Source organism: Sander lucioperca, chromosome 11 (genome assembly GCF_008315115.2).
Source record: "Sander lucioperca isolate FBNREF2018 chromosome 11, SLUC_FBN_1.2, whole genome shotgun sequence".
NCBI classification, from domain to species: domain Eukaryota; kingdom Metazoa; phylum Chordata; class Actinopteri; order Perciformes; family Percidae; genus Sander; species Sander lucioperca.
In genome coordinates, this window is record NC_050183.1 from 29766712 (window position 1) to 29791828 (window position 25117).

General features: G+C 43.0%; 1 protein-coding gene and 1 long non-coding RNA gene across 3 annotated transcripts in view; one reads left to right on the plus strand and one right to left on the minus strand.

Moving 5' to 3' along the window:
- kdm4aa (lysine (K)-specific demethylase 4A, genome duplicate a) overlaps positions 1-25117 on the plus strand; it is a 48331-nt gene that overhangs the window by 2947 nt on the left and 20267 nt on the right. Inside the window, exons 3-15 of one of the 2 annotated variants that reach the window (XM_031311668.2) lie at positions 2045-2220; positions 4242-4356; positions 6252-6445; positions 7134-7183; positions 9212-9315; positions 9484-9621; positions 13948-14180; positions 15260-15423; positions 16284-16660; positions 17030-17129; positions 18219-18403; positions 21312-21516; positions 22927-23003. In XM_031311668.2, the coding sequence (XP_031167528.1) occupies positions 2045-2220; positions 4242-4356; positions 6252-6445; positions 7134-7183; positions 9212-9315; positions 9484-9621; positions 13948-14180; positions 15260-15423; positions 16284-16660; positions 17030-17129; positions 18219-18403; positions 21312-21516; positions 22927-23003 (2118 nt within the window). The remainder of the gene's footprint in view (positions 1-2044; positions 2221-4241; positions 4357-6251; positions 6446-7133; positions 7184-9211; positions 9316-9483; positions 9622-13947; positions 14181-15259; positions 15424-16283; positions 16661-17029; positions 17130-18218; positions 18404-21311; positions 21517-22926; positions 23004-25117) is intronic. The other variant, XM_031311669.2, reaches the window with a different exon arrangement.
- LOC118496205 lies at positions 5443-15252 on the minus strand. Its single transcript, XR_004898707.1, has 3 exons — positions 15127-15252; positions 6028-6037; positions 5443-5453 (listed from the first exon to the last, which is right to left on the minus strand). It is a non-coding gene; the product is annotated as an uncharacterized LOC118496205 (long non-coding RNA).

Consider the following 25117-nt stretch of genomic DNA (forward strand, 5'->3'; position numbering starts at 1 on the left):
AAACCGGCAGCTGATTGGACGCATCACGTGGGTCTTGTTTCTCCGGAAATTCAAAGACAGACTGTCATGGCGGCTTGTTCAGAATACGATCTCATATTTTACTAAAATAGTTCTAGTTTAAGTTCTTAGTTTCTGAAAACATTTTAAGCGAGAAATAGGCCATGCAGTTGCTGAATCTGTCTTCATTTCAGATCAGCAAAGGTCAGTTTAAAAGATTTTCGTCAGATTTTGAGAGACTCTAGTCACGCTCGTTCCGCTCCCCGTTTCCGGGTTAGCACTCTACCATTCAGATTGGTTATTTGAGTCCGACTGCCGGCAGTGCCCGCCCCGCCTATTATACAAGTCAAATCAGCCAAAATGAAGGATGACGGCCCCTCGGGCAGACGACGGCACGGAACACACCGAACAGACTCGAGTCACTGACCTCGCCAGACTGTCCAACGGCCGATTATCGGCTATGTGTGTCCGGGCCTGAAGAGGCAGATAACTTTAGCTAGCTAGCTTCGCTAGCATCACATAACACTTAACTAACCTTTCTTTATGCTTTCTTACAAAGTGCTGATAAAAAATGTAGGTGGTCCAAGCTGTGACGGCTAGCGTTACATTGCAGAATTTGCACACTGCTGTGTGTTTTCTTTTCACAAAAATGTGCTTTCTTTTAAATGTTATTGCAAAAACTCTTTTGAAAAATGTAATAAATAAAATGTTATTACCAAGGATTTGGCTGACATCTCCCTACATTCACTTTAGGAGTGAGTGTTAAGGGGGGCGGGAAGAGGGGGTTAACAGTAACACAACTAGATATTAGTCAAGTTATTGGTTGCATTTGAAGCAGGGAGTTTTACATCCAATCACAGTAATGACGTTAACACATAAATCAGACGATACACAGGCAATTTAGTGATGTCCCTGAAGTTGTGATCTTTACCGGTTTTGAAATAAAATCCAGAATCCTCTTTATCTGAGACCGAGACAAGACCGAGTAAAAATGCGGTCGATTCCGAGACGAGACCGAGACCTTCAAAAAGTCAAGACCGATCTTGAGTACTACAGCACTGGTTCGTAGTGATAGGGAGTATAGAAAAATTGACTTAAGTTGAAAATGCAATTAGCCCAACTTATTACCTGAATCAATGCCCTGCCGAAGAAAGAGAGTATTAGACATTTGTTTGGATTCTTAGTATGATGTTAATGCAAACTCAACGCTTCCTGTGGCTGCTTCACAGTGAAAGTAGGGCTGGGCGATATGGAGAAAATCAAATATCACAATATTTTTGACCAAACACCTCGATGTCGATATTGCAACGATATTGCAAGGTTGACAATTAGTGCTTTCACAAAATATCTTCCACATTTAGATTTTAGATAAATAACCATCATAATGTGGATATAATGACTAAGTGGTTAAAGGCAAATAATAGAACAGCTAGAACAGTCTGGTAAATTCAGAAAATGACATCACTTTACTGTAATGCAGCCTTTGAAACCAGGAAAAGACTAAACTTACCATGTAACGATATTACAATTCTTCAAAATCTAAGACAATTTCTAGTCTCACATCACGATATCGATATAATATTGAAATATTGCCCAGCCCTAAGTGAAAGTCTTCCAAAAAAGATTATCCTTTGTTATTCTTTTACTGTGAAGCAACTAGGGATGTCACGATACCAGAAACTTAGCAGTCAACACCAATACCCGTGAAATTCTAAGATTCTTGAGAATTTCATACCAAGGTAAACACCAAAACCAAACAGGAAATCTCATCCCCAGTTGTTTATTATTTCTGTCTTTCTTTCACTGTTTTGGTTTGAAGTTTAAGGGTTTGAAGGGGGGAATATAGCGTGATTTACATGTAATGTGGAGAGAACATCAGTCTTGTGGACCCACGGGCTGCTGCTCCCAAGTCCGGCATCACCACAAAAGAAATGTGCATCGATGGTTTTTAGTAATCGCGATATTTGAGTTGCTTGAGCGATCGTTTCAGCCCTGCTCATCCCTCCACTGTTTGTCATTCTGTTTCTGCGCTGTTCTTCCTTTGCAGGTTATTCCACCTAAAAGCTGGAAACCTAGACGGACATACGATGATATCGACGACCTGGTGATTCCTGCTCCCATTCAGCAGGTGGTGACGGGCCAGTCAGGACTGTTCACACAGTACAACATCCAGAAGAAGCCGATGACGGTCCACGAGTTCCGCAAGACCTCCAACCTGGACAAGTCAGTTTACATAGTCAAACTATGAACCGCAGTGGATTGATGAATATTTTTCACACAATGAATTAAGGCTGGGCAAAATCAAATATCACGATATTTTTGACCAAATACCTCAATGTCAACGATATTGTAGGGTTGACTATTGGTAGCCTGGCTCCGCCCTCCTACGTACTTCTGCTCAATTTTCATTTTCCTTCAGTACACCGTCTAGGTTTGCGGTATATTCTTGAGTTTTCTCCGGCCAAATCTTTGGCGGTCCAATCAGCGAACAGAGGGAGTGGCTGAGAACGATGACGTTGAGGTCGTGCGGTAGTTTGAGTTGTAGTTCCGTAATGGCGGCGGAGAAAGATGCGAGCAAAGCCATTCGGTCCGTTGTGGCAACGCTGTCGAATATCCAGAAGTTAAAGCCTGAGCAAGAACACTCTTTGCTGAGTTTTGTTGGTGACCATGATGTTGTGGCCCTCCTCCCCACGGGGTTCGGGAACAGTTTGATTTTCCAGCTCGCTCCGTTAGTGGTGAAGGAGTTGGCTAAGGCGAACGCTAGCGATGCTAAGCCGACGTCACGACCAAACATTAGAGAGTGGCTCTGGGCAGATCCAATAGTTTTAAACTTCAACAGAGTACCGCAGGGCTTAAAGTATTCCGGCACTGTGCCAGATCTCCGGTGTGCGACCGTGAGGGAAAAAAAATAAAATTGGGAACTTGCATGCGGTTTAATATTTTCGAGTCAATTGATTTCACCTACCAATCATATGAGAGGAACGCAGCTCTAACTAACGCAAGGCTTAAAGTACTGGGCCTGGGGCCGGATTTCTGGCGTATGACTATTTTAGAAAAATAAATAAATTAAAAGTCCACATAGGATTTGTTTAATGCGCTGGATTTAACCAATCATCGAACTTCCATCTACCAAAAAGGAGTTCTAGCTAATCAGATGCAAAGTAGGGCGGGTCTTTGCCGAAATGCGAGAGTGCGGTGCCGGTGTGGTCTCCGTGGTAACGCGGCTAAAAAAATGGAGGCAAAGTTTATCAAACTTGTAGCATGTAGATACAGCTTTAGTTGAGAAAGGAGTTAAAAACAAATGGCGCTGGGCATGAAGGGTGGAGACGGGAAGCCGTTTAGCACTTAGTGCCTCATTTTTGAGGGAGCCGGGTGCTTGCTTCTGCAGCGCATGTTCAAGGAAGATACTGTATGGCAGCAGCGTTAAGAAAGTGCTTGCTAGTTACAATGCTTCGGTCTGTGCACTCTGTCATGCGATTAAGTTACCGGCAACGACGGCTACCGTTACGACTGCGACTGATTTGGGATCAGCATGGCAGGTATTTAAACATAACGGCCTTGTCCCAGAGTTAAGACATCTAGCTATATGAAAAGCTAAACAATGCGACATTTTTGATAAATGATGATAATGTCAACATGGACAAAATCATGAATGTACTCATTCGCTTTTTTTTTAGTTCTTAAAAATTATGACATTTATTATTGTGTAATGTAAGAAGGACTAACAGTTTTGCCAGTCAAATAAACTTTAATGAGTGCATATTGAAATATTAGACTGTGCGCCCCCCCCCCTCCGTTCAAAAAAAGTTTCAGGATTTTTTTTCACTTTAAGCCCTGGTACCGCCTTCAAGGAAGTTAACACTCAACAGAGAGTGGCCAGACTCTCTGTACAAATGAAATGTACGAGAGTCTGGTAGGACCAGGCTAGACTTTTGGTGGATTCAATGACTAAGTGGGTAAATGCAAATACTAGAACAGCTAGAACAGTCTGGAAAGTTCAGAAAATGACACCACTTTACTGTAATGCAGCCTTTAAAACCATGAAAAAACAAGACTTATGCCATATTAGGATAGTCAAAATCTAAGACGATATCTAGATATCTATCTCATATATCGATTGATATATTGCCCAGCTCTGCAATGAATATACGATTATAATGTAGACAACCTGTATTGTACGTGATTTACGTAAGCCTATTATCTAAAATACCAAACGAGTTCTCTTCTGTGATTTCTCATTGTAGGTTCTGCAATCCCCGATATGTGGATTTTGGCGAGTTGGAGAGGAAGTTTTGGAAGAACCTGACCTTCAACCACCCCCTCTATGGGGCTGATGTCAGCGGAACACTGTATGATCCAGTGAGTGGTAATCTATATCTACGACGTTTCATTAACAGGATGGTTCCGGAGCCGCCGGAATTTCCGCAGGATGTCCCTCGTTTTCCGCCGGATGTCCGTCGCCTTCCTCTTTCTTTGTGTTGCCGTTCTAAACTCCGGGCGATTCGAGAAACACCCTCCGAGCTAGAACCGACAATCAATTCTATTTTTTTTGTTTGTTTTTTTTTGAGTAAAATTCTCATCACAAACTCAACAGCTATTTTAATTCCAGAGTCCAAAACAAGTTCCTTCCCGAGGCTATTTTGCAGAGGCACCGTGGCTCCGTCCAGCGCTTAGCTTCGCCCAATACGATTGTGATTGGTTTAAAGAAATGCCAATAAACCAGAGCACGTTTTTCTCCCATCCTGGAATGCTGGGTGGACTAGCCAGACCTTCTTTCGCAGCGCTGTGGAGGAAGGTCTGGCAATGCGAGACTAAGTGAGTGGTAATAGGTTGGATAAGGCCACCAACTGGAACTTACATCTCTTTACCGTGTTAACACAGACCCTTTCGATTTTTTGTATTTTTTTAAATGTATTATACAACATCATTTACAACCTACAAGAAGAAGAAACCCTTACTACCCTAACCCTACCTGAGAGGTCCCGAGACATTTAGTCTGTCAGTCTAAGCATCGGTTAAATAAATAAAATGCAATACACATAAAGCCAGGGTTTTTCCTGACTCAGAATGAGCCTTTCGGGGGGGTGACTACACTTGCTAGTAACCGTGATCGGTCCGCTTACATTAAAGGCAAAGAGTCTGTGTTATACCTTATTTGACAGAAATCTATGCACGTGCCTGTTATTTCTGACAGTTTGATAAACAAAGTATATTATGTTTGAGTACATAAAACCCCAATTAACAAAACTAACAAACACCTCTTTGTGGGGCGCCAAAAATTAATCTCTGCAGGAAAATCCCTGTAAACCTATAACAAGTGAGAATAACAGTAAAAATTTAAGGATCTCAGAGTCACTTGTTTGGAAGTCCCCAGCCGTTTAGAATATTCAAGCTTCAACATACTTTAGTAGTCACTGTTGTCTTAGTCTCTTTTTAAAAGCAGACACAGAAACTATCTGTGTTGAAACCATTCCCTCATTCACTCACTCACTATTCCCTATATAGTGTTTATTAAATAGTGAACTATATAGGGAACCGGCCAAACGAGATTTGGGACACTCACTGAAAGTATTGTTGCGTCAGTAGATGCGCCGGTTACATGTGTGTGACCCCCTGTCGAAGATCTCGATGATAGAGTGAATGAAATTAACCACGGAGAATTCAAACGCCACTACCAAATGGCGAACACACTGTGTAGTGCACTATTTCCGTGATAGGGACAGCTAAAGACATTTTTTTTTATAGTGTGATCAAGCTCATTCCAGACTAGAGCTGTAATCGGGCCTTAAAAGTTCGGCCCGACAAGGCCCGAGCCCGAGAGAATTCGGCCCGAGCCCGACAAGTACATTTTGATTGACAGATTTTTAAAAGCCCGAACCCGTTTACAGCCCGACTGTACAAAAGGCCGTCTATCAGCAGTGATTAGAGTGCATGTCGGAAAATAGCGCGGACACGCTCTTCACGCCGCGATTGGGCACACGCACCACTCGGCGGAAAAGGGAGAGAAAGAAAAAAGAGACTGCGCCGCACGCACACAGCTCTTTTGTCTTCCGTCAAGAATGAGAGGCTATAGGCCACATGGAAGTTGGAACAAAGAAATAAAATAAGTCCTCCAGAAGCCTGTGTAACATGATAGAAATGAAGACCGAACCCGACCGAACCCGTCGGGTCCCGTCAGGTCCCGGCGGGTTCGGGCAAAGATCTTCAGCTCTATTCCAGACCTTACAGCCTCTGCTGAATCCCTCCTTTTACAGGATGTGGCTGAATGGAACATCGGCCGCCTCAACACCATTCTAGACACTGTGGAGAACGAGAGCGGGATCAAGATTAAAGGAGTCAACACGCCGTACCTTTACTTTGGGATGTGGAAGAGCGCCTTCGCGTGGCACACGGAGGACATGGATCTGTACAGCATCAACTATCTGCACTTTGGAGAGCCAAAGTCCTGGTACAGTCATTGACCAAATACCTCGATATCGATATTGCGGCGATACTGTAGGGTTGACAATTGGTGCTTTCACAAAATATGCACACAATGAGATTTTTGATAAATAATCATCAGTTATGTTGATATATTAACTATGTGGGTAAAGGCAAATAATAGAACAGCTAGAACAGTCTGGTGCGTTCGGAAAATGACATCACTTCACTGTAATGCGGCCTTTAAAACCAGGAAAAGACAACACTTGTGGCATATTACGATATCCAAAATTTAAGATGATATCTAGCCTCGTAATATCGATATAGATATATTTATTTGCATCTGTAGTTTTTATATTTACTGTAAGAGAAAATGGCAACTAGGAAAAAAGAAAATTGGGAAAGAGAACAATATTTTTTATTAGCTAAATGATACTGCCATGTAAATAAGCTTTGTGTTTGCTGGAGGACATAAATAGAAACGAAAGAAACAAATCTGGTTTCAGGCCAGTTACTGATGTGTGCAGATTCTTTCAGATACACTGAAAAACACCCTGCAATGAATGATGACATTGTTGAGAGCCTTTGTGGTTATTAGGCTTCATTCTCTAAAACATTTGGCCACCATAAGGAAGCATATATCCGTTTTTTTCTCTGCTGTCAATATCATAGCCATAAATCATATTTGATATACTGGTGTTTGTGTTGCTCTGCAGGTATGTTGTTCCACCGGAGCATGGAAAAAGACTGGAACGACTTGCTAAGGGTATGTGATGGCTTCTTGCTCCATAGATGGATTTGAATGTGTCACAACAGGCACTTATCCCATTTGTCTTGAATCCCCTATGAGAACGGATCAGTTACACTATTGTTACACAGATACATTTTAACCACTGGGTCACACAACTCCCTTCAGCTTGTCATGCTCAGTGGTTTCAAAGAGGAAGTGCTTCCGGTGAACCTCCACACTGTATGGAAAGTACCTCTGAAACCACAACAGCAATTATGTTCACATGTCCGTAACTTAAAATACATAAACACCAGGGCTGATATTTGCAGATAACCTTGTTGAATACCGCCATAACGATATTACTTGGGTTAAATAAACTGATGTTAAAGTGTTGTCAGTTCTGCTGCTTTCAGTATTCTGCTAAAATACAACAAACTGCTTGTTGAATTTTTAACAAACAAAAGGAAATCATTTCCCTACATTCTTTCATTAACCAAATTTAAAATTGAATTGAATATAAAAGGCAGCAGTAAAAAAAGAATGACATTATACATTTTCCTTTCAAATCTCACACAAAATCTCTCAGTGCAGAGTTCAACATTATGTTTTTTTTTCACTTGTCCGGTCGAGAAAGTAAAAAAAAAAATTCTACTTGCCCAAAGTAAATTTTTACTGGCCCCTATACAATGTTTTTTTGTTGTTGTTGTTTTTCTCTTGAGGAAAAACGTCAAAAAAAGTTTAGAAAAACTGTCAAACTTTGGAAGAAAAACTTAAAAAAAGCTTTAAAAAAAACGTCCAAAATACAAACAAAAACGTAGAAAAGAAATGTTGAAAAAAAGTAAAACGTTGAAAGCATCAAAAGAGTAAAAAAATGTCGAAAAAAACCGCATCAAAATCGTAAAGCGCCAGCGCAGTTCTTGATTGGCCAACAGTGTTGTGTGTAACGCGTTACAGTAACGTAACAAGTTTTTCAGGTAAAAAGAAGTGTGACGCGCTACTACTGAAAATTTGGTAGCGAAACGTAGTTCCTTTTTCAATTCGGCTGTTACTTTTCCCAGGGACCCATTTATCAGCGACACTGCCTTCTCAGCTGCTCGCTCACAAGCTCCACACGGTACGTGACAGAGGCTGGTAGCTGAGCAATCATGGCAAGCGAGAAGCAGCCAACGCTAACTTTTGAGAGCGTTTTAAGCTTCGTGGCTTTGGCCTGCCGCTCTGAGCGCAGAGCTACATGACACATGCCACTACATCGCATGAGGACTGGCGGTTAAATCGGCCGTCCTACAAACAGAGCATGCCAGGCAGACACAAAGCTGACAACCTCACAGATGGATGTGGTGGAGATGGGCTCATACATAGGCTACACGCAGCGGACCGCTGTGGACTTGTGTCGGTCGCACGGACACGCGAGGATTTCCAGAAAAGAGGCTGCATGTGTCTACAACAATGCACGGACCATCGTGGCTGCGTGACCGGTACAAGTTGATACAGACACTACATAGTATACACTAACACCGTGTAACGCCGTTGACCTGACGATGTGCATTCAACCTGCGCTGGACTCGTTCATAATGAATCAGCCATCACTCTGTGAGTAGAGAATCCAGTCTGCAGTGTAGTTCAGACACTTCACTGATAAACCATAGATTGGCTTTTTTGTATAATTAACTTCAGTCTCTGCCAGAGACGCCTGCTTTTAAAAGTAATGTAAACGTAACGAGTAACGTAAAAAGTTACTTTCCATACTTTTTTAAGAAGTAACGAGTAACGAGCAAACACTACTTTTTAAAAGTAACTTCCCCAACACTGTTGGCCAACGGCACATTCAAATAAAACGATGATACAATGATGCCCGAACAGGCAAGTGGGTTTTTATATTGACTTGCCCATGGCGTTTTACTTTCCCCGGGCCATCGGGCAACCCTCATCGTCTTTCGCGATATGTCACAGCCTCTTGCGATATGTTTATTGTGCCAGTTGATATCCCGACGAGGATTAAAAAAAACGATATATTGTGCAGCCCTAATTAACAATGATGTTGTGGATGACCTTCTGTATTTCCAGGTTTCTTTCCCGGGAATGCTCAGAGCTGTGAAGCCTTCTTGCGCCACAAGATGACTTTAATTTCCCCCTCAATCCTGAAGAAATATGGCATACCATTTGAGAAGGTGACCATTCATTCACTTTGTGTTGACCTCATGTCTTTAACAAACGGGCAGTAAATAAACCTCATGATTAAATATAGTGATAGTGATGACATGAAGCAACGGTGGAAAGTTTGAAATGAAATGGCGTGTCCGCTCTTGTAATTCTCTGTTGTTCGGTGTCATTTTCAGGTCACGCAGGAGGCCGGCCAGTTCATTGTGACGTTCCCGTTTGGTTATCACGCAGGTTTCAACCATGGCTTCAACTGTGCCGAGTCCACCAACTTTGCAACCCAGCGATGGATTGATTACGGCAAACAGGCGACACTGGTACGCAAAACATTCATTTATTTATTTAAACAGCTGTGAATCTAAAGCTGCTTACACACCAACTGGACGGCCAACCGTCAGCAGAAAAGGCAGTTGGACTGATCAGTCTCCCCGAGTTGGTCAAAAAAATGCCTCAGAACCCACCGATGAGATGAGACGTAATACATCTCCATAACAGCAGGAGGCGCTAATCTGTATTGTCGCCCAAAAATGAAAACCGGCAGCTGACTGGACAAACCCGTCACGTGGGTCTTGTTTCTCTGGAAATTCAAAGACAGAACGTCATGGCGGCTCGTTCAGAATACGATCTCATGTTGTACTAAAATAGTTCACCGAAACGTGTTTCTGAAAACATTTTAAGCAAGAAATAAACCATGCAGTTGCCGAATCTGTCTTCATTTCAGATCGACAAAGGTCAGTTTAAAAGATTTTCGTCAGATTTTGAGAGACTCTAGTCACGCTCATTCCGCTCCCCGTTTCCGGGTTAGCACTCTACCAATCAGATGGGTCATTTGAGTCCGACTGCCGGCAATGCCCGCCCCACCGATTATACATGTCAAATCGGCCAAAATGAAGGACGACGGTCCCTCAGACGGACGATGGCACGGAACACACCGAACAGACTGGAGTCGCTGACCTCGCCAGACTGTCCAACGGCCAATTATCGGCTATGTGTGTCCGGGCCTTAAGGGTGCTTTCACATCTGAGCTGTTTGGTCCTTTTTAATCTACGGCATATCCATGGCGTTCCACTTCTGGAATTGCTCCAGGGCCGTCGGAAATTCCGCCGGATGTCCCTCTTTTCAGCCGGATGTCCGTCACCTTCCTCTTTCTTTGTGTTGGCGTTCTAAACTCTGGTGGATTTATAAGGACTATGGTTAACTGCTCCTCAGATCTCTGCAGGGTAAATCCAGACAGCTAGCTAGACTATCTGTCCATTCTGAGTTTTCTGTTGCACGACCAAAACAACTTTTGAACGTAGACATTTTCCACCAAAACAAGTTCCTTCCCGAGGCTGTTTTGCAGAGACACTGTGGCTCCGTCCGGCGCATAGCGCCGCCCAAGACGATTGTGATTCACACCTGTTGTACCCCTATTTGGTCTGGACCAATGGGAAAAAAAAGTTGCTGCGTTTAGTTCTGGGCCCTGTTCTTCAAATGTGGCTTTTCCAATCCAGGCTAACATGCTGTTATCAAGATGAAATAATCTATTCATTCCCATCCAGGTGATTAGGTTCTTTGAGCGCAGTTTGAGGATTGATTTGTTAATCATGGATAAAGTTATCTTGAATAACAGTATGCTCTTATTGTGAAATAAAGGCAAACAAAAAGTAAAGAGTTGGAACCATTATCAGCATTTATATGATTGGCTGAGTGCTGACTGGCTGGAATAGTGTTTTGTGGCTCATGCACTTCTTTCTTTCGTTTGTTTTCCATTTACACAGCCAGGGGTGTGTATTTAGACAGGATTTTTTTAAGTGCACACAGAAAAAAAGGAGATATTCTCTGAATTTGACAAAAAGTTTATTGGATTTACATCACTTACTGCACCATAGGGCTGCAGCTAAGTATTCTACCGATTATTCCATCGATTAATCGAGTAATCGGATAAGAAATACTTTTGTTTTATTGAAGAGCAATAATAAAGAATAGTTTGGTTAAACTTTCGGAAAAAGCAACATTTTTGTTGCCTGCATTGCTTACAATATGATCTCTCAAAAAAAAATTCTGAAATGACATCAACCTCACACTAAGGCATACATTAAACATACATAAACATTACCTTAAGTTGTTCAACTTAACTTTCAGAACTACAAGTTTCATCCTGAGACTGATCTGTATATAGGCCTATATGTAAACATATGTAAATAATAAGTATACTCAATCTATTTTAATGTATATCGGCTTTGTGGAATGGATGAGAAATGTTTTCTGTTGAGATGCTGAAGCATTGACGTCGTGCTATTATTGTGGTAAGCTAGTTCGGTTTTTCAGTAGACACACTGTACAGAGTTCTCGTTTTAATTACGTTTGAACTGATTTCAAACTTTGGACACTTTCTGTCGTTTTCTCCAGCCTGTCTCTTCTCTTAGCCCCTCACTATTTACGCTCTGGCATGTGTCGCCAGCAGACTGTGCAGCGTCTGGTGTGTGACAATAATAATGATCCGTGTGGAAACCATGTCTGTCAGCAATACAACGTTGGTAACATTGATTTAACGAAGCTTCGAGGCAAATCATTTTGCATTGAGGATTTTTTGTAATCGAATTATTCGAGTTATTCGAGGAATCGTTTCAGCCCTACTGCACCTTTAATGCCACAAATGATACCATCCCTATGATGACAGCCCTCCGCGGTTACGGAGGCTTGACCTTCTCAACAGCCTGCGAGGTGCTTAGTAGGGATTACGGTAAAATCTATCCGGAGTGGGTCAAACTGGCCAAGGTAGCCTTACCGGCACAAATTTTTTTCTAGCAGAAACACTGCTGTGGAGTTTTTTGCATTTCTTTAAACCAATCACAATCGTCTTGGGTGGCGCTAAGCTCCAGACGCAGCGACGGTAGCTCTGCAAAATAATCTCGGGAAGGAACTTGTTTAGGTGGAATATTCGCAACCCGCAAAAGGAAACGCCACATACAATATTAAATGAAGTTAACTGCACAAAACAGTAACGTGAGCTATTTAAATTAGCTGGATACATGGTTAAACCTCATTAGCTCTTACCAGTGTATCTCTGTGTACTTCGTCCACAGCAAATATCCCCGTTAGAGAGGAAATGCCGTAAACATCTTCTTTGTAAAACTTTACAATCATTCCCAGAAAGAACCAAGCAGGCCTGACTTCTTGTTTGATCCAAATTTTCTTCAAAACTTGACATTTTTTAGCATGTAGCTTGCTAGTTCGAAGTTTGTTGTTGTTCCGGCGATTACCCTGGAAATGAACTGTCGTCGATTCAGACTATGGTCCAGCTAACTTTCAATAGCTGGACTCTTGCAGGTTTTAGGCTTAAGGACTTATTGCTCCGACAAACAGTTCCAGATGATTTTTAAACCAGCTTTGAAGAACCATAAAATCCCCATGTCAAATTGTCAACATTATAATCTAATCTGGACAGGGAGGCACCGAATCCAGGATTCGGCTTTGGATTCAGCCAAATATTGGGCTTTTTGACGACGTTTGGTTTCTGCCAAACCTTAGAATTTTTTTCTACCGAACCATACGCTTGCACTACGCACGCTACGCTGGTCGATGTAATGACGCCGCCATTGATTACGGGAAGGTGTTTACGTAGGTGGACCGTTCAATGCAGTAGGCTGTGAGAAAGTGAAAATGGAACTCGTGAGCAGAAAAAGTGATGTTTGGCAGTACTTTCAGTCAAAAGCAGGCCATTCAAGTCCAGCTACATGTTCAATTTTCAATGCCGATCTTTCTCGTGGTGACAAGGACCCTAAACAATACACAACATCGCCGCTGTTAAAACATTTGGTATATCCGAAAGAATACGACTTGTGCATGAAGGAATCTACAGACAGCAGCCAGAATGCAGCAACTTAAGGTACATTACATACATTAATGTGTTTACTGTGTTAATGGACTGAGGATGGGAGTAGGATTTGGTATTCGGTTTCGGTATTCGGCCGAACCCCAAAAAGTCTGGATAACTCCCACTGATTTTTATTATTACTTCCGTGATCAGCAGATGGATGTAATAGTAGGTTATCTTTTGATCACATATCTGTCATCATAAAACCCTCGTTTTTGCTTTCACACACCACAAACGCACCGCATAGAGTCTGACTGGATGCACACAGAGACCCTTCTTTACAAATGGTCTTGGTCCTGTTGTTTGGCGTCCTCCAGACTTTGATTGACAGCTTTTACACCAGCCTAAATGAACCGAAAGAATGAGCAATCAAAACCGACTTTAATGTGCACCAAACGATATGCGATATGGAAGTCGGTGTTGGATGGAACGTGCAAATTCTTATTCTGTTTTCAAAGCCTTACCAGTAGCAATGCTACAATGTCAGGCTCACCCTGTCCAGGTTCAAATTTAGTTTTAATCAGACAAACATTTTTAACCTAACCTAACATTCTGAGGATCATCCTCTGAATATCTAGTCTATATCGACAACGTTTCATTAAAAGGATTGTTCTGTTGCCGCCGGAAATTCCGCCAGATGTCCCTCATTTTCAGCCAGATGTCCCTCACCTTCCGCTTTCTTTGTGTTGGCTTTCTAAACTCCTGTCGATTTGGGAAACATTTGCTGCTCAGACTACCATGGGTCAAACCTAGACTAAAATTTTTATCTTTCTGCTCCTTCCAGTGTTCGTGCCGGCAGGACATGGTGAAGATCTCCATGGATGTATTTGTACGCAAATTTCAGCCCGACCGTTACAAACTGTGGAAGGCGGGGAAAGACAACGCTCCCATTGACCACTCCAAACCCACACCAGAGGCTGCTGTGTTCCTGAAAGAAGACAAGAGCGAGCCTTCAAAAGAGACTCCCAGTGAAGCTGGATCTGAGGAGCCCACTACCCCTGTCCAGGAGGACAAAAGGTCTGGCTTCACACTTGCTACTAACACAGCTCAATTACCTAATTATAGCCGTATTCAAAAAATGTTTTGGCATATTTTCATTACAACCCATGTTATATGAGTATTTATTTAAATCACTCAATTGCTTTTGTTCAGTTTTAAGATTCGTGGTCACTGAGGCTACATTTACATTGCTACATTTTGGTTTGGAGTTTGTTTTTTAAGCCAAGTGTTTTTAGCTCCAGTAGAAGAACTAATCTCTGTTTAAACTCACACGGCCAAACCGCACTCTGCATAAACAGGAGGCAGCGTGTAGACTCCGTCTGTTGCTGGTAATTGCCATGGTAACGTTAGTAGCTTATGCCGCTTTCACACCACCTACCAGGGTCGGGCTAGGGTTGTCTGATCAGGGTTCAACCCTCCTTTTGGAAATTCAAACCAAGCCAGTCTACACGGGTATATCCCTGGTCGTGACAATTCAGAGATCACCTGGGTCAACCCGGGAGCAATGCATAGAAATTACCTTAAAGGACAATTCCGGCGCAAAACAAACCTAGGGGTTAATAACTGATGTGTACCCACTCGATCGTTCTCTGGGACAACAAATCGCTATTTATACCACTAAAAAGGCTCAAAATATCACCACACTTCAATGGTAGCATAATGAGGGTCCCTAAATGTTAACCGAAGCATTGAGAACTTTGTAAGTGTACAGACTGCTTATTGAAAAGATAGATTATAAAGACGGTCACGTTCTCGTATACAGGCGACCGCCGTCTTGGGAGCTACTGTCTTTCTAAACTTTCTTTTTAATAAACTGTACCGCTCTTTGGCCTCAGGGGAAGCTTCAGGCCTGTGGAAGTTTCTCTGTCTCCCAGAATAGTACCTTCAAAACTGTTAGGTTCCAACAATAGCAATACTGCAGCGTAAAAATACAAACAAAGTAAAAGTCTTTTCAAATTCTCACTTACGTAAAATAAAAAAAAAGTATTTGCATCAAAAATATGCTTAAAGTACCGAAAGTAAAAGTGCTCATTATGCAGAATGTTTCCCCGTGAGTCCCGTCTGACATGTCTTCACTAATGTCTCCCATGCATCAGTCCGAAGCCCCAGACTGGGACAAAGCGTCAGCTGGAAGCTATCCAAGCCTCTGAAGACATCAAACCTGAGCTGACCATGAAGGAGACGGAGGAGGTGGAGCCAAAGAAGGCCAAGCTGTCACGCAAGGAGTCTCCAACTAAAGTCCCCGTCAAGCCAGATAAAGGTACAGTACAGTTTTAAGGTCAAACAGACCACTGCATCTTAAGAGCTACAGTCATTCTCCCAGCTTTATTTTTCATAATAAACTCCAGTTATCAGATTTGAAGCATCTAGTAACAAGCACAGTTTATTCTGATGATGACTGGAGTTTATTATTTAGATCAGGGGTCACCAACCTTTTTTGAAATTGAGAGCTACTTCATGAGTACTGAGTCATACGAAGGGCTACCAGTTTGATACACTCTTCTGAAATATCAAATTTGCTCAGTTTGCCTTTAGTTATATATGATTATTAATGATTAATGGTAGTCATCTATGTGAAGACACTGATCACGTTAATGATTTCTCATTATCAACAATGACTTAACAAGGTGGGAAACAGATAATATCAATATTCAATTTTCATTTTTAGAACAGGCCTGAGGGCTACTCATGTGGTCCTTGGGGGCTACCTGGTGCCGTGTTGGTGACCCCTGATTTAGAGTGTAGACCTAATTAGAGTGGATTACGTAAATTCCGCAGTAATTATTTGTTTCATAGGATAGAAAGAACTGGAACATAGGGAGCGCCCCCCCCCCCTGTGATTTGGATATTGCACTAGTCCATATTGCGATTTTGATACAATTGGGAGTAATTGTGCAGCCCTATCCTGTACCCTAACTCAGTTTGAGCGTTCCAAAACAAAGTCAAAGAGCGGTAACTGGTGTTACGGTGTTCTGCCTTGGTTTCTCGTGGCCTTTTGGAAGTTACTGTTAAGACAACCCATTTTGTCACTTCTGCTTTGAGCTCTGTGACGCAGGTAGGCCACACCCACCCCAGTCAAGCGGCCAACGACTAATAATCATTGCTGTATTATTCTTTCAGACACAGTAAAAGTCAAGACGGAGCCTAGGAAGGAGAAAGAGACCAAGCCTCAGACTAAATCCCAGTCCAAAGCCAGCGCGAAGAAAACCTCACACAGACAAAGCGCGTCAAAAAAAGAGAAGAACGGCGTGTCGGCTGCAGACGTCTGTCCGCCCGAGCCCGTGGCTCTGTGCTCTGAGGAGGAAGCTCCGCTGGGCAGCGGCTGCAGCCCGGCACACAAAGTGTTCCAGAGGACGCTGAGCCCCGCGGACGTCCTGCACGTTCACAGCTACGCCAAAGGAGACTACGGAGAGGGAGAAGCCCCGCCTAAAGAGGAGAAGAAGAGTGAGGGCAGCGACACGGAGACGGAGAAAGACAACAGACATGTTAGCAAAGCAGTGAGTGGACACAGATGGTAGACACACCTAATGAGGGCTGGGTATGGTTAAAAAAAAATTATCTGTGACTTTGATACCGGTTAGACTCACCTCCAGCGCGCTTTGGAGGAGGGTCTGGCAAAGCGAGACTACTAGGAGCCAGACCCAAACCAGCTTTAAAAGTGATCAGTAAAAATTTTAAAATCAATCGAACAGGGAGCCAATGGAGAGAAGCCAGGTTTGGGGTGATGTGCTGTCGTCTATTAGAACCAGTGAGAAGCCTAGCTGCTGCATTCTGAACCAGTTAGAGGCGAGAGAGTGACCTTTGGTCTCTTGAAAAGATTGTCCAGCCTGGATGCTGATAGTAACAGTGTGTGTGTGTCTCTCCAGCAGGTGGCAGAAGAGTTGGCTGCAGATGGAGAGCTGGAGAGCGATCTAGGGCAGCTGCCAGGCCACCATCCGCTCATAAAGGACGGCATGAGTGATGAAGGTCTGTCCCATCTGCTGCAACAACTTCACTGGGATGTCTCACCATCATACTTTATATTGGCTGAAAAAAATCAATAGAGAAACTATAAAAAACAACTTGGGTTTTTACCAAGTTTTTTTTTTTTTTTTTTACAGTTTCTCTATTGGTTTTTTGCACTCACAGTTAGTACATTACAACTTTTGTTTAACAAGTTCCCCCTCCCTGACCCAAGCCATAATACGCATATAAATACAAAAGAAAAATAAGAATTGCACCTTTGCTATCACCCTCCAAGACATGCCTCAGTACTTTCCCCTTCTGGGGTACACCATTTCTTTTTATTTAAGGTATCCTGTCCCACATTTTAGGTAACAATTACTACAATTATCAGTTAGCCTAATAGCTGGTTTGATTTGCATTGAGAGATGATTTTATGGAAAGTACCCCATGCCAATCTCTAGGTATGGTGAAGGGTATGTGATGATGTGGGACTATTTTAATTCCAAAGGCCAAGGGAACTTTATCAGGATGCATAGTATCCTGGATCCATGAAATAACTGGCCTTTAAAAATAAAAATCTGCCTGCCTCTATGGGAATTTAACATAGGGGTGTACTCACTTATGCCCCCTGTATTTTAAGGAAGAACATTTATTTATTTACGATACATTATTCATTCACAAAGAAAATTGGTGTCCTTAAAGGTTGGATTTTTCCTCATTTTTTTAATTAAGGCATTAAGATCAATTTCCAAAAGATTATTTTTTTGTATTCCTCTTTTTAGTCAACTTTAGCATGAGTGTATTCACTTTTGCTGAGCACTGTATATTGGTCAAACAATAATATATTTTGATACATATGGTATTCTCTCCATGGACATACTTTGCGCCATATTCTTGATCCAAGCACCAATTGTAGGTGTCTTCATTTTCTTCAAGATGAGAGCTATAGTCCTTTTTGACTGCAGTATAGCGAAATCAAACAAATACCCCATTTATAGAAATGGGCGTTAGGTCTAATTAGCATTCGGTCTCTTGAGCAAATATCCACCCGCTAGTTATTTGATCTGCATGTGTATGCTAACTTTGCTGTTCTTCTTCTTTGTCCCTCAGAGGCTCCAGAGGAGGCCCCCCCAGTAGAGGAGGGCGGCCTGGAAGGAGAGAGCTGGGCTAAACCTCTGGCCCACCTGTGGCAGAACAGACCTCCCAACCTGAAGAAAGAGAGAGAGTACAACCAGCTCATGGAATCCAAACCTCCGTACTGCTCCATCTGCAGGCTGTTTCACACCTACCAGCAGGTAACCGGTACCAGAGCGGACTCCACTCGCCAGTCATTACCAGTCAGCTATAGACCATGCACTACGGAGACATGCAGGTGTCATTCAGCTTTTCTGACTTTAGCAAGCTATATGTGACAATATAAACACTGCAGTAGCAGTGCCTGGACCAATCCTAGTTCGTGTGATGTGATACAGAGCTGAGAGTAGAAACAACTGTTGAAACCAGAGCAGTTAGAACAGAGGGAAATCTGAGGTTTTTGCTCACTGAAATACATTTACCTCAGTATTTGACGCTTTGGCCACGTTTAAAGGTGCTGTAGGCCAAACATCGACAACTTCTCAGAGGGAGAATGAATGCGTGTGCCTGAGCAGTGATTGACACGCAGTTAGACACCGCACACAGTTTTTTTTTTTTTAAATGACCTGCTTCATGTAGTTCTACTGGAACATAGCGTCAGTTTCAGCAAATATGACAGAAAGTTAGTTTTATAAGTCTTACCTACTGCACCTTTTAACATGAAAATTCAACATTTCAACATTATAAATGTGACCAAAAATACGGAAAAGTGTCATAGTTCACCCTTAAATATATATGTGGTATAATAATGATTCAATTCATAGTGTCAAATCATAACGAGTTTTCTCGAGACACTTTACAGATAGAGTAGGTCTAGATTCATAATAATCGTAGCAGTTGGTATGATGAACAGTGGCCATTATAGTAACAATAAAGGTAATAGAACTAACCATCCATCCATCCATCTTCTTCCGCTTATCCGGTAACGGGTCGCGGGGGTAGCAGCTCCAGCAGGGGACCCCAAACTTCCCTTTCCCGAGCCACATTAACCATCTCCGACGGGGGGATCCCGAGGCGTTCCCAGGCCAGGTTGGAGATATAATCCCTCCACCTAGTCCTGTGTCTTCCCCGAGGCCTCCTCCCAGCTGGACGTGCCTGGAACACCTCCCTAGGGAGGCGCCCAGGGGGCATCCTTACCAGATGCCCGAACCACCTCAACTGGCTCCTTTCGACGCAAAGGAGCAGCGGCTCTACTCCGAGCTCCTCACGGATGACTGAGCTTCTCACCCTATCTCTAAGGGAGACGCCAGCCACCCTCCTGAGGAAACCCATTTCGGCCGCTTGTACCCTGGATCTCGTTCTTTCGGTCATGACCCAGCCTTCATGACCATAGGTGAGGGTAGGAACGAAAACTGACCGGTAGATTGAGAGCTTTGCCTTCTGGCTCAGCTCTCTTTTCGTCACAATGGTGCGATAAATTGAGTGTAATACCGCACCCGCTGCGCCGATTCTCCGACCAAACTCCCGCTCCATTGTCCCCTCACTCGCGAACAATACCCCAAGGTATTTGAACTCCTTCACTTGGGGTAAGGACTCATTCCCTACCTGGAGTAAGCACTCCATTGGTTTCCTGCTGAGAACCATGGCCTCAGATTTAGAGGTGCTGATCCTCATCCCAGCCGCTTCACACTCGGCTGCGAACCGATCCAGTGAGTGCTGAAGGTCACAGGCCGACGATGCCATCAGGACCACATCATCCGCAAAAAGCAGCGATGAGATCCCCAGCTCACCAAACTGCAACCCCTCTCCACCCCGACTACGCCTCGATATCCTGTCCATAAATACTACAAACAGGATTGGTGACAAAGTGCAGCCCTGGCGGAGGCCAACTCTCACCTGAAACGAGTCCGACTTACTGCCGAGAACCCGGACACAGCTCTCGCTTTGGTCGTACAAAGATTGGATGGCCCTGAGAAGGGACCCCCTCACCCCATACTCCCGCAGCACCTCCCACAGTATCTCCCGGGGGACCCGGTCATACGCCTTCTCCAGATCCACAAAGCACATGTAGACCGGTTGGGCATACTCCCAGGCTCCCTCCAGGATCCTTGCGAGAGTAAATAGAGTTAGAATAGAGTTAGAGTTAGAGTAATAGAACTATGACTAGATATAATGTCATGGAGGCATAGTTCTGCAATTTTTTTCAAATCTGGTTTGAGTGAAAAAAATATTGCGGTCCCTATCAAAGATTCTCTATGCTAAAGATCGCACGTTACATGCTGCGCGAATGGTAAGAAACGGTACACACTTCCTATCTCCTACATGGAAACTTTGAAAGCCAAGTGAACGTTGTGTGGATGGATGAAAGGTTGTATATGCATAATTTATTAATACTTTCTTTTGCTAACATTAGGTATTTACACAGCTTAAAGCCATGTTTCGCATTGCGCAAAATTTGTTTTGTAAGGGTGTTTGTGACCGTTAGTTGACGTTAGTCCATATTTAGAATAGGATAGAGCTGTAACAATTCCAATATAGAAATATCAGAAATAATTGCGATTAACAATATAATTGTCTCTTTCTGTCAAATTAAAAAAATATATTGATTTATTGATTTCTTTTTTTAAACAAATTCAAGTTTTGAATGAATCCCAGGATACATCTTTTGGTTATAAATCCCTGTTATGTGACCCAGATAATGTAATAACACAAATACACAGCCTATGATGTAAACCACTCCTCTTTATTATCATAAAACATTTTTTCTAACTGTATTCTCCCCCCCCCCCCTTGTTATTTTTGTTACTATGAACATGTATAGGGTCAAGTGCCAACAACTAGCATCGCTTTAGCTCAAGAGTCCGACCAATAATCACTTATTACTATACTTATTACTATAATTACAATTTGGCACATCTAAACAAAATCAACAACTACCATCAACAGTCATACTCCCTGAGACCTTAGCTAGTGTTAGCAATTAATTGCGGTTAAACAAAGAAACCACGATTATGTCAAAATCATTGACAATTAGACAATTATGTAATAATTTGTAATACGTTGAATAGGATATGACTTGTTGCACAGTGTTGTAAGCTCCATGTTTCTGCGTGCTGTGCCTGCCGTCAGACTGAGTGTGGGAACAGTGGAGACAAGCCTGTCATGGTGGCTGGCGGGCGGATGCGGACCAAACCTCTGATCCCAGAGATGTGTTTCACCACCACCACGGAGGATGACTCCGAGTGTGAGGAGCAGCCCGTCACGCCTCATCTGGAGGAAGATGGAACCAGCCTCCTCATCAGCTGCTCTCAGTGCAGCATCCGGGTTCACACCAGTCAGTACACACACACACACACACACACACACACACACACACATATATGTTTGTTTCACTATCTTTGTGGGGACCAGTCATTGACATAATGCATTCCCTAGCCCCTTACCCTAACCTTAACCATCACAACTACATGCCTAACCTTAACCCTTACCCTCACCCTAACCATAACCTAATTCTAACCCTAATCCTAAAACCAAGTCTTAACCCTCAAACAGCCCTTTAACCTTGTGGGGTCCAGCATTTTGGGCCCCACAAGGCTGTGCAGACCCCACAAGTATACTGTATTCCCCGTTTTTTTGGACCCCACGAATATAGTAAAACAAACACACACACACACACACACACACACACACACACACACACACACACACACTTGAACTGAGATTATTTGCTGCAAACATGTAACACAGCCTGTGTGCACATGATCACAGTGTTCTTAAATAAACCCTGTCGTCCTTACACGTGTCTTATTTCATCAATCTTTATTCCCCCAAATTTCATATATGGCATTGGTACAGAAACGTGTTACTATAGAATTAGACAGCAACATTTGATGGCAGATATTTGGCATAACACAACCACTTTCAACTGCACTGACTAAACACTGTCTGTGGATGGCAGCACATGCTAACAGACATTCATGATGACATGACACCGACTATGTTTACATACACATAATATTCTGGATTTTGCCCTTATTCCGAAAAAGACGATATTCCGGCTAAGCTGTTTACATGGCTAATGAAAGTGAATATTCCTCTAATATTCTTGCAGCCATGAAAAAATAGGATTTTTTTTTAAAGATGTCCACCTGTGGTGGACTTGGCCGACCGTGCAAACACAGCCTCCCTCTTTCATTCTTTCAACCACCTTCTTGAAAAGGTCGGCGTTGCGATGTTTGGGGCCTATCCAAAAACCTGTTGATATCCAAGTCTTTCATAATGTTTAAAAGTAGCTGTGTTTCTCACTCCGACTAGATGTGGGGCTTTTCTTTTGGGCATGCATCTCTAACCCAGCCCTGCAAACTGTTGGCTGGTTGGTTTGTGTACAGTAACCATAGCAACGCACAAAAGTAATCGTAAGGCCTAAACAGGCAAGAGGCCATAAACTGTCGCAAACTGTGGTAAAAGCCTGATTGAGACGCATATTCAGAATGCGCTGTCCAAAGAATGCCTCTAAAACCCGAATAATACCAGAATATCACATATCAATCAGAATATGCTTTATACGGAAAAAGGCCTTATTCGGAATATTCAAACAGAATATGCTGTTTACATGTATCAAATTTGGAAAATTGTCATATTCTGAATCATAGTGGAATATTAGTGTGCATGAAAATGTACTGACTGAGTCTCTCAGCCACTACACCAGTGTGTCAGACTGTGTCTTTGTGTTTGTATATTCCAGGCTGTTACGGTGTGGACCCAGCCAGTGTGAGCAAGGAGTGGAAATGTGCGCGCTGCAAAGCCAACGCCATGACTGAGGTCAGTTAACACTCCAGGGTAGATTTACTCTACATGGCACGTTGTTGTTTCATCGGAGCCCTCTTGGTGGTTAAGGCCCTGTTTACGCGAATCAATCGCGGGTGGAAACGTAAAAATATTTGATCAGATGTGCCTTTCGTTTAGACGGCGACGGCATTTTTGGGGCTTAAAAACGCAAAAAAGTGAAACCACCCTCCAGAGTGGAAATCTTAAAAACGCTTCACCGTCGCGTTCCTGTCTAAAGGGTAAAAACGCTGTGTGTGTGTGTGTGTGCAGTCCTCATAAATCCACCGAATTTAAAATTCCAACACAAAGAAAGCGGAAGGAAACAGAAAATACATGCATCCGGCGGAATTTCCTGCAGCACCGGAGCAATCCCAGAAGTGGAACGCGAAGGATATAGACTACCTGGAGATGGACAATCTAGTTAGCCGTCTCCCGGCGTGCGCTGTCGTCCCGGCAGGGAGTGAAGCAGAGGGACTGTAGGCTCTGTGCTGCCTGCCGCTGGCTGATTTGGGAACCGGTTTCCCTTTTTGAATAGATTAACCGCCGCCTGCTGGCGTACGTACGTGCTATTTGGTCGGCTGTAGTCTTTGCGTTGTGTTCAAGTGCAACTTTTTGGCCAAGATACAGGCAACATGAGGAGACGCCACAGTAGGCCTCTGCACCTTTAGTTCTTTGCTCTCGGCCTGGAGCGCGTTCAATCTCAAAACAGTGTGCAATGGGGTGAAACAGTGTGCAACGGCTTTGAGATATGTTTTTTCTTGTTTGGCTGGTGTGTCTCGTTTATTGGCTGTGTCACAGGTGATACCCAATCAGCAGAGACGTGTCTGTAAACCGGTGGTAATAAAAAGGCAGCGCACACAACAGGGTGTTCAACACCCCCCCGTTTCAGTTAAAAAAAACCCGTTTTGCTACGTTTTCTCGAGGCTGAATGTGGCCTAGGTGTGCCAGGCCCTTAAGAGAGATCAGTCTCAACCTCTCAAGCTTAGCTTTGTGTCAGAGCCTGCCATAGTAACAGGATTATTTGATGCATTGCCAACATCCTTAAAGCAGCCATATTATGCTCATTTTCAGGTTCATAATTGTATTTTAAGGTTGTACCAGAATAGGTTTACATGGTTTAATTTTCAAAAAACACCATATTTTTGTTGTACTGCACCGCTCTCTCTCACTGCTGCAGATCCTCTTTTCAGCTGGTCTCTGTTTTAGCTACAGAGTGAGACCTCTTTTCTTCTTCTTCTTCTGTACTATCTTTGATTGCACTGCACATGCCCAGTAGCTCAGATGTAGATCATGTCAGCTAGCTAGCTCCATAGACAGTAAAAGAAAGGCTGACTTCGGTCAGTTACAAGGCAGGATTAGCTGGGAGACTTCTAAATGAGGGCGCACATGTAAGTAGTTCTTTTGTAGATTATGGTGAACTTGTGTGTGTTGTAGCAGTGCTTTGCTACTGAGAACGAGGTAGCATGCTAGCGTTAGCATGCTAGCGTTAGCATTAGCGTTAGCATGCTAACGCTACGAGCTAATGGTTGCGGTTAGCCTGCTTGTTTCGGCTTGTGACGTCACAAGCCATGCCGATTTTGAACAGCTCACCCAGAGACTGAAGGCAGGACACATTCAGAAACTGTATCTCACTCTAAACAGCATGGATGGATTTTTTTCAAAGTTTGTATGTGTGTGGAAGCACCAGAGACACAACATAACACCCCAAATCCCAGAAAAAGTGATTTTTTCATAATATGGGCACTTTAACAAGTATTTAATGAGACAGCTGCTGCTGTTGCTGGTAACAGAAATCCGGTGTTAAACCCAGCATTTGGTAGACTGAAAACAATAAATGGAATGAACGTTAACTGCAGGTTTATAAATTCAGATTTTCCTATCATCTGGAGTTTTAGATGGAAGACTCTACTGTGAAAATGTGTTGCACTGGAGATGGTTATAGCCATACAATACCGTGTATTTTACACTTATTTTCCTAAATAGTCGATGCAAATGACAGTCAGTATAATTTTCAAGTCGTTAGGGTATCAGTCGAATTTCATTGAACAAACCACCCAATGAAAACGGTAGTTTTTTTCAAAAATCTCAAAATTCACTGTTCCAAATTA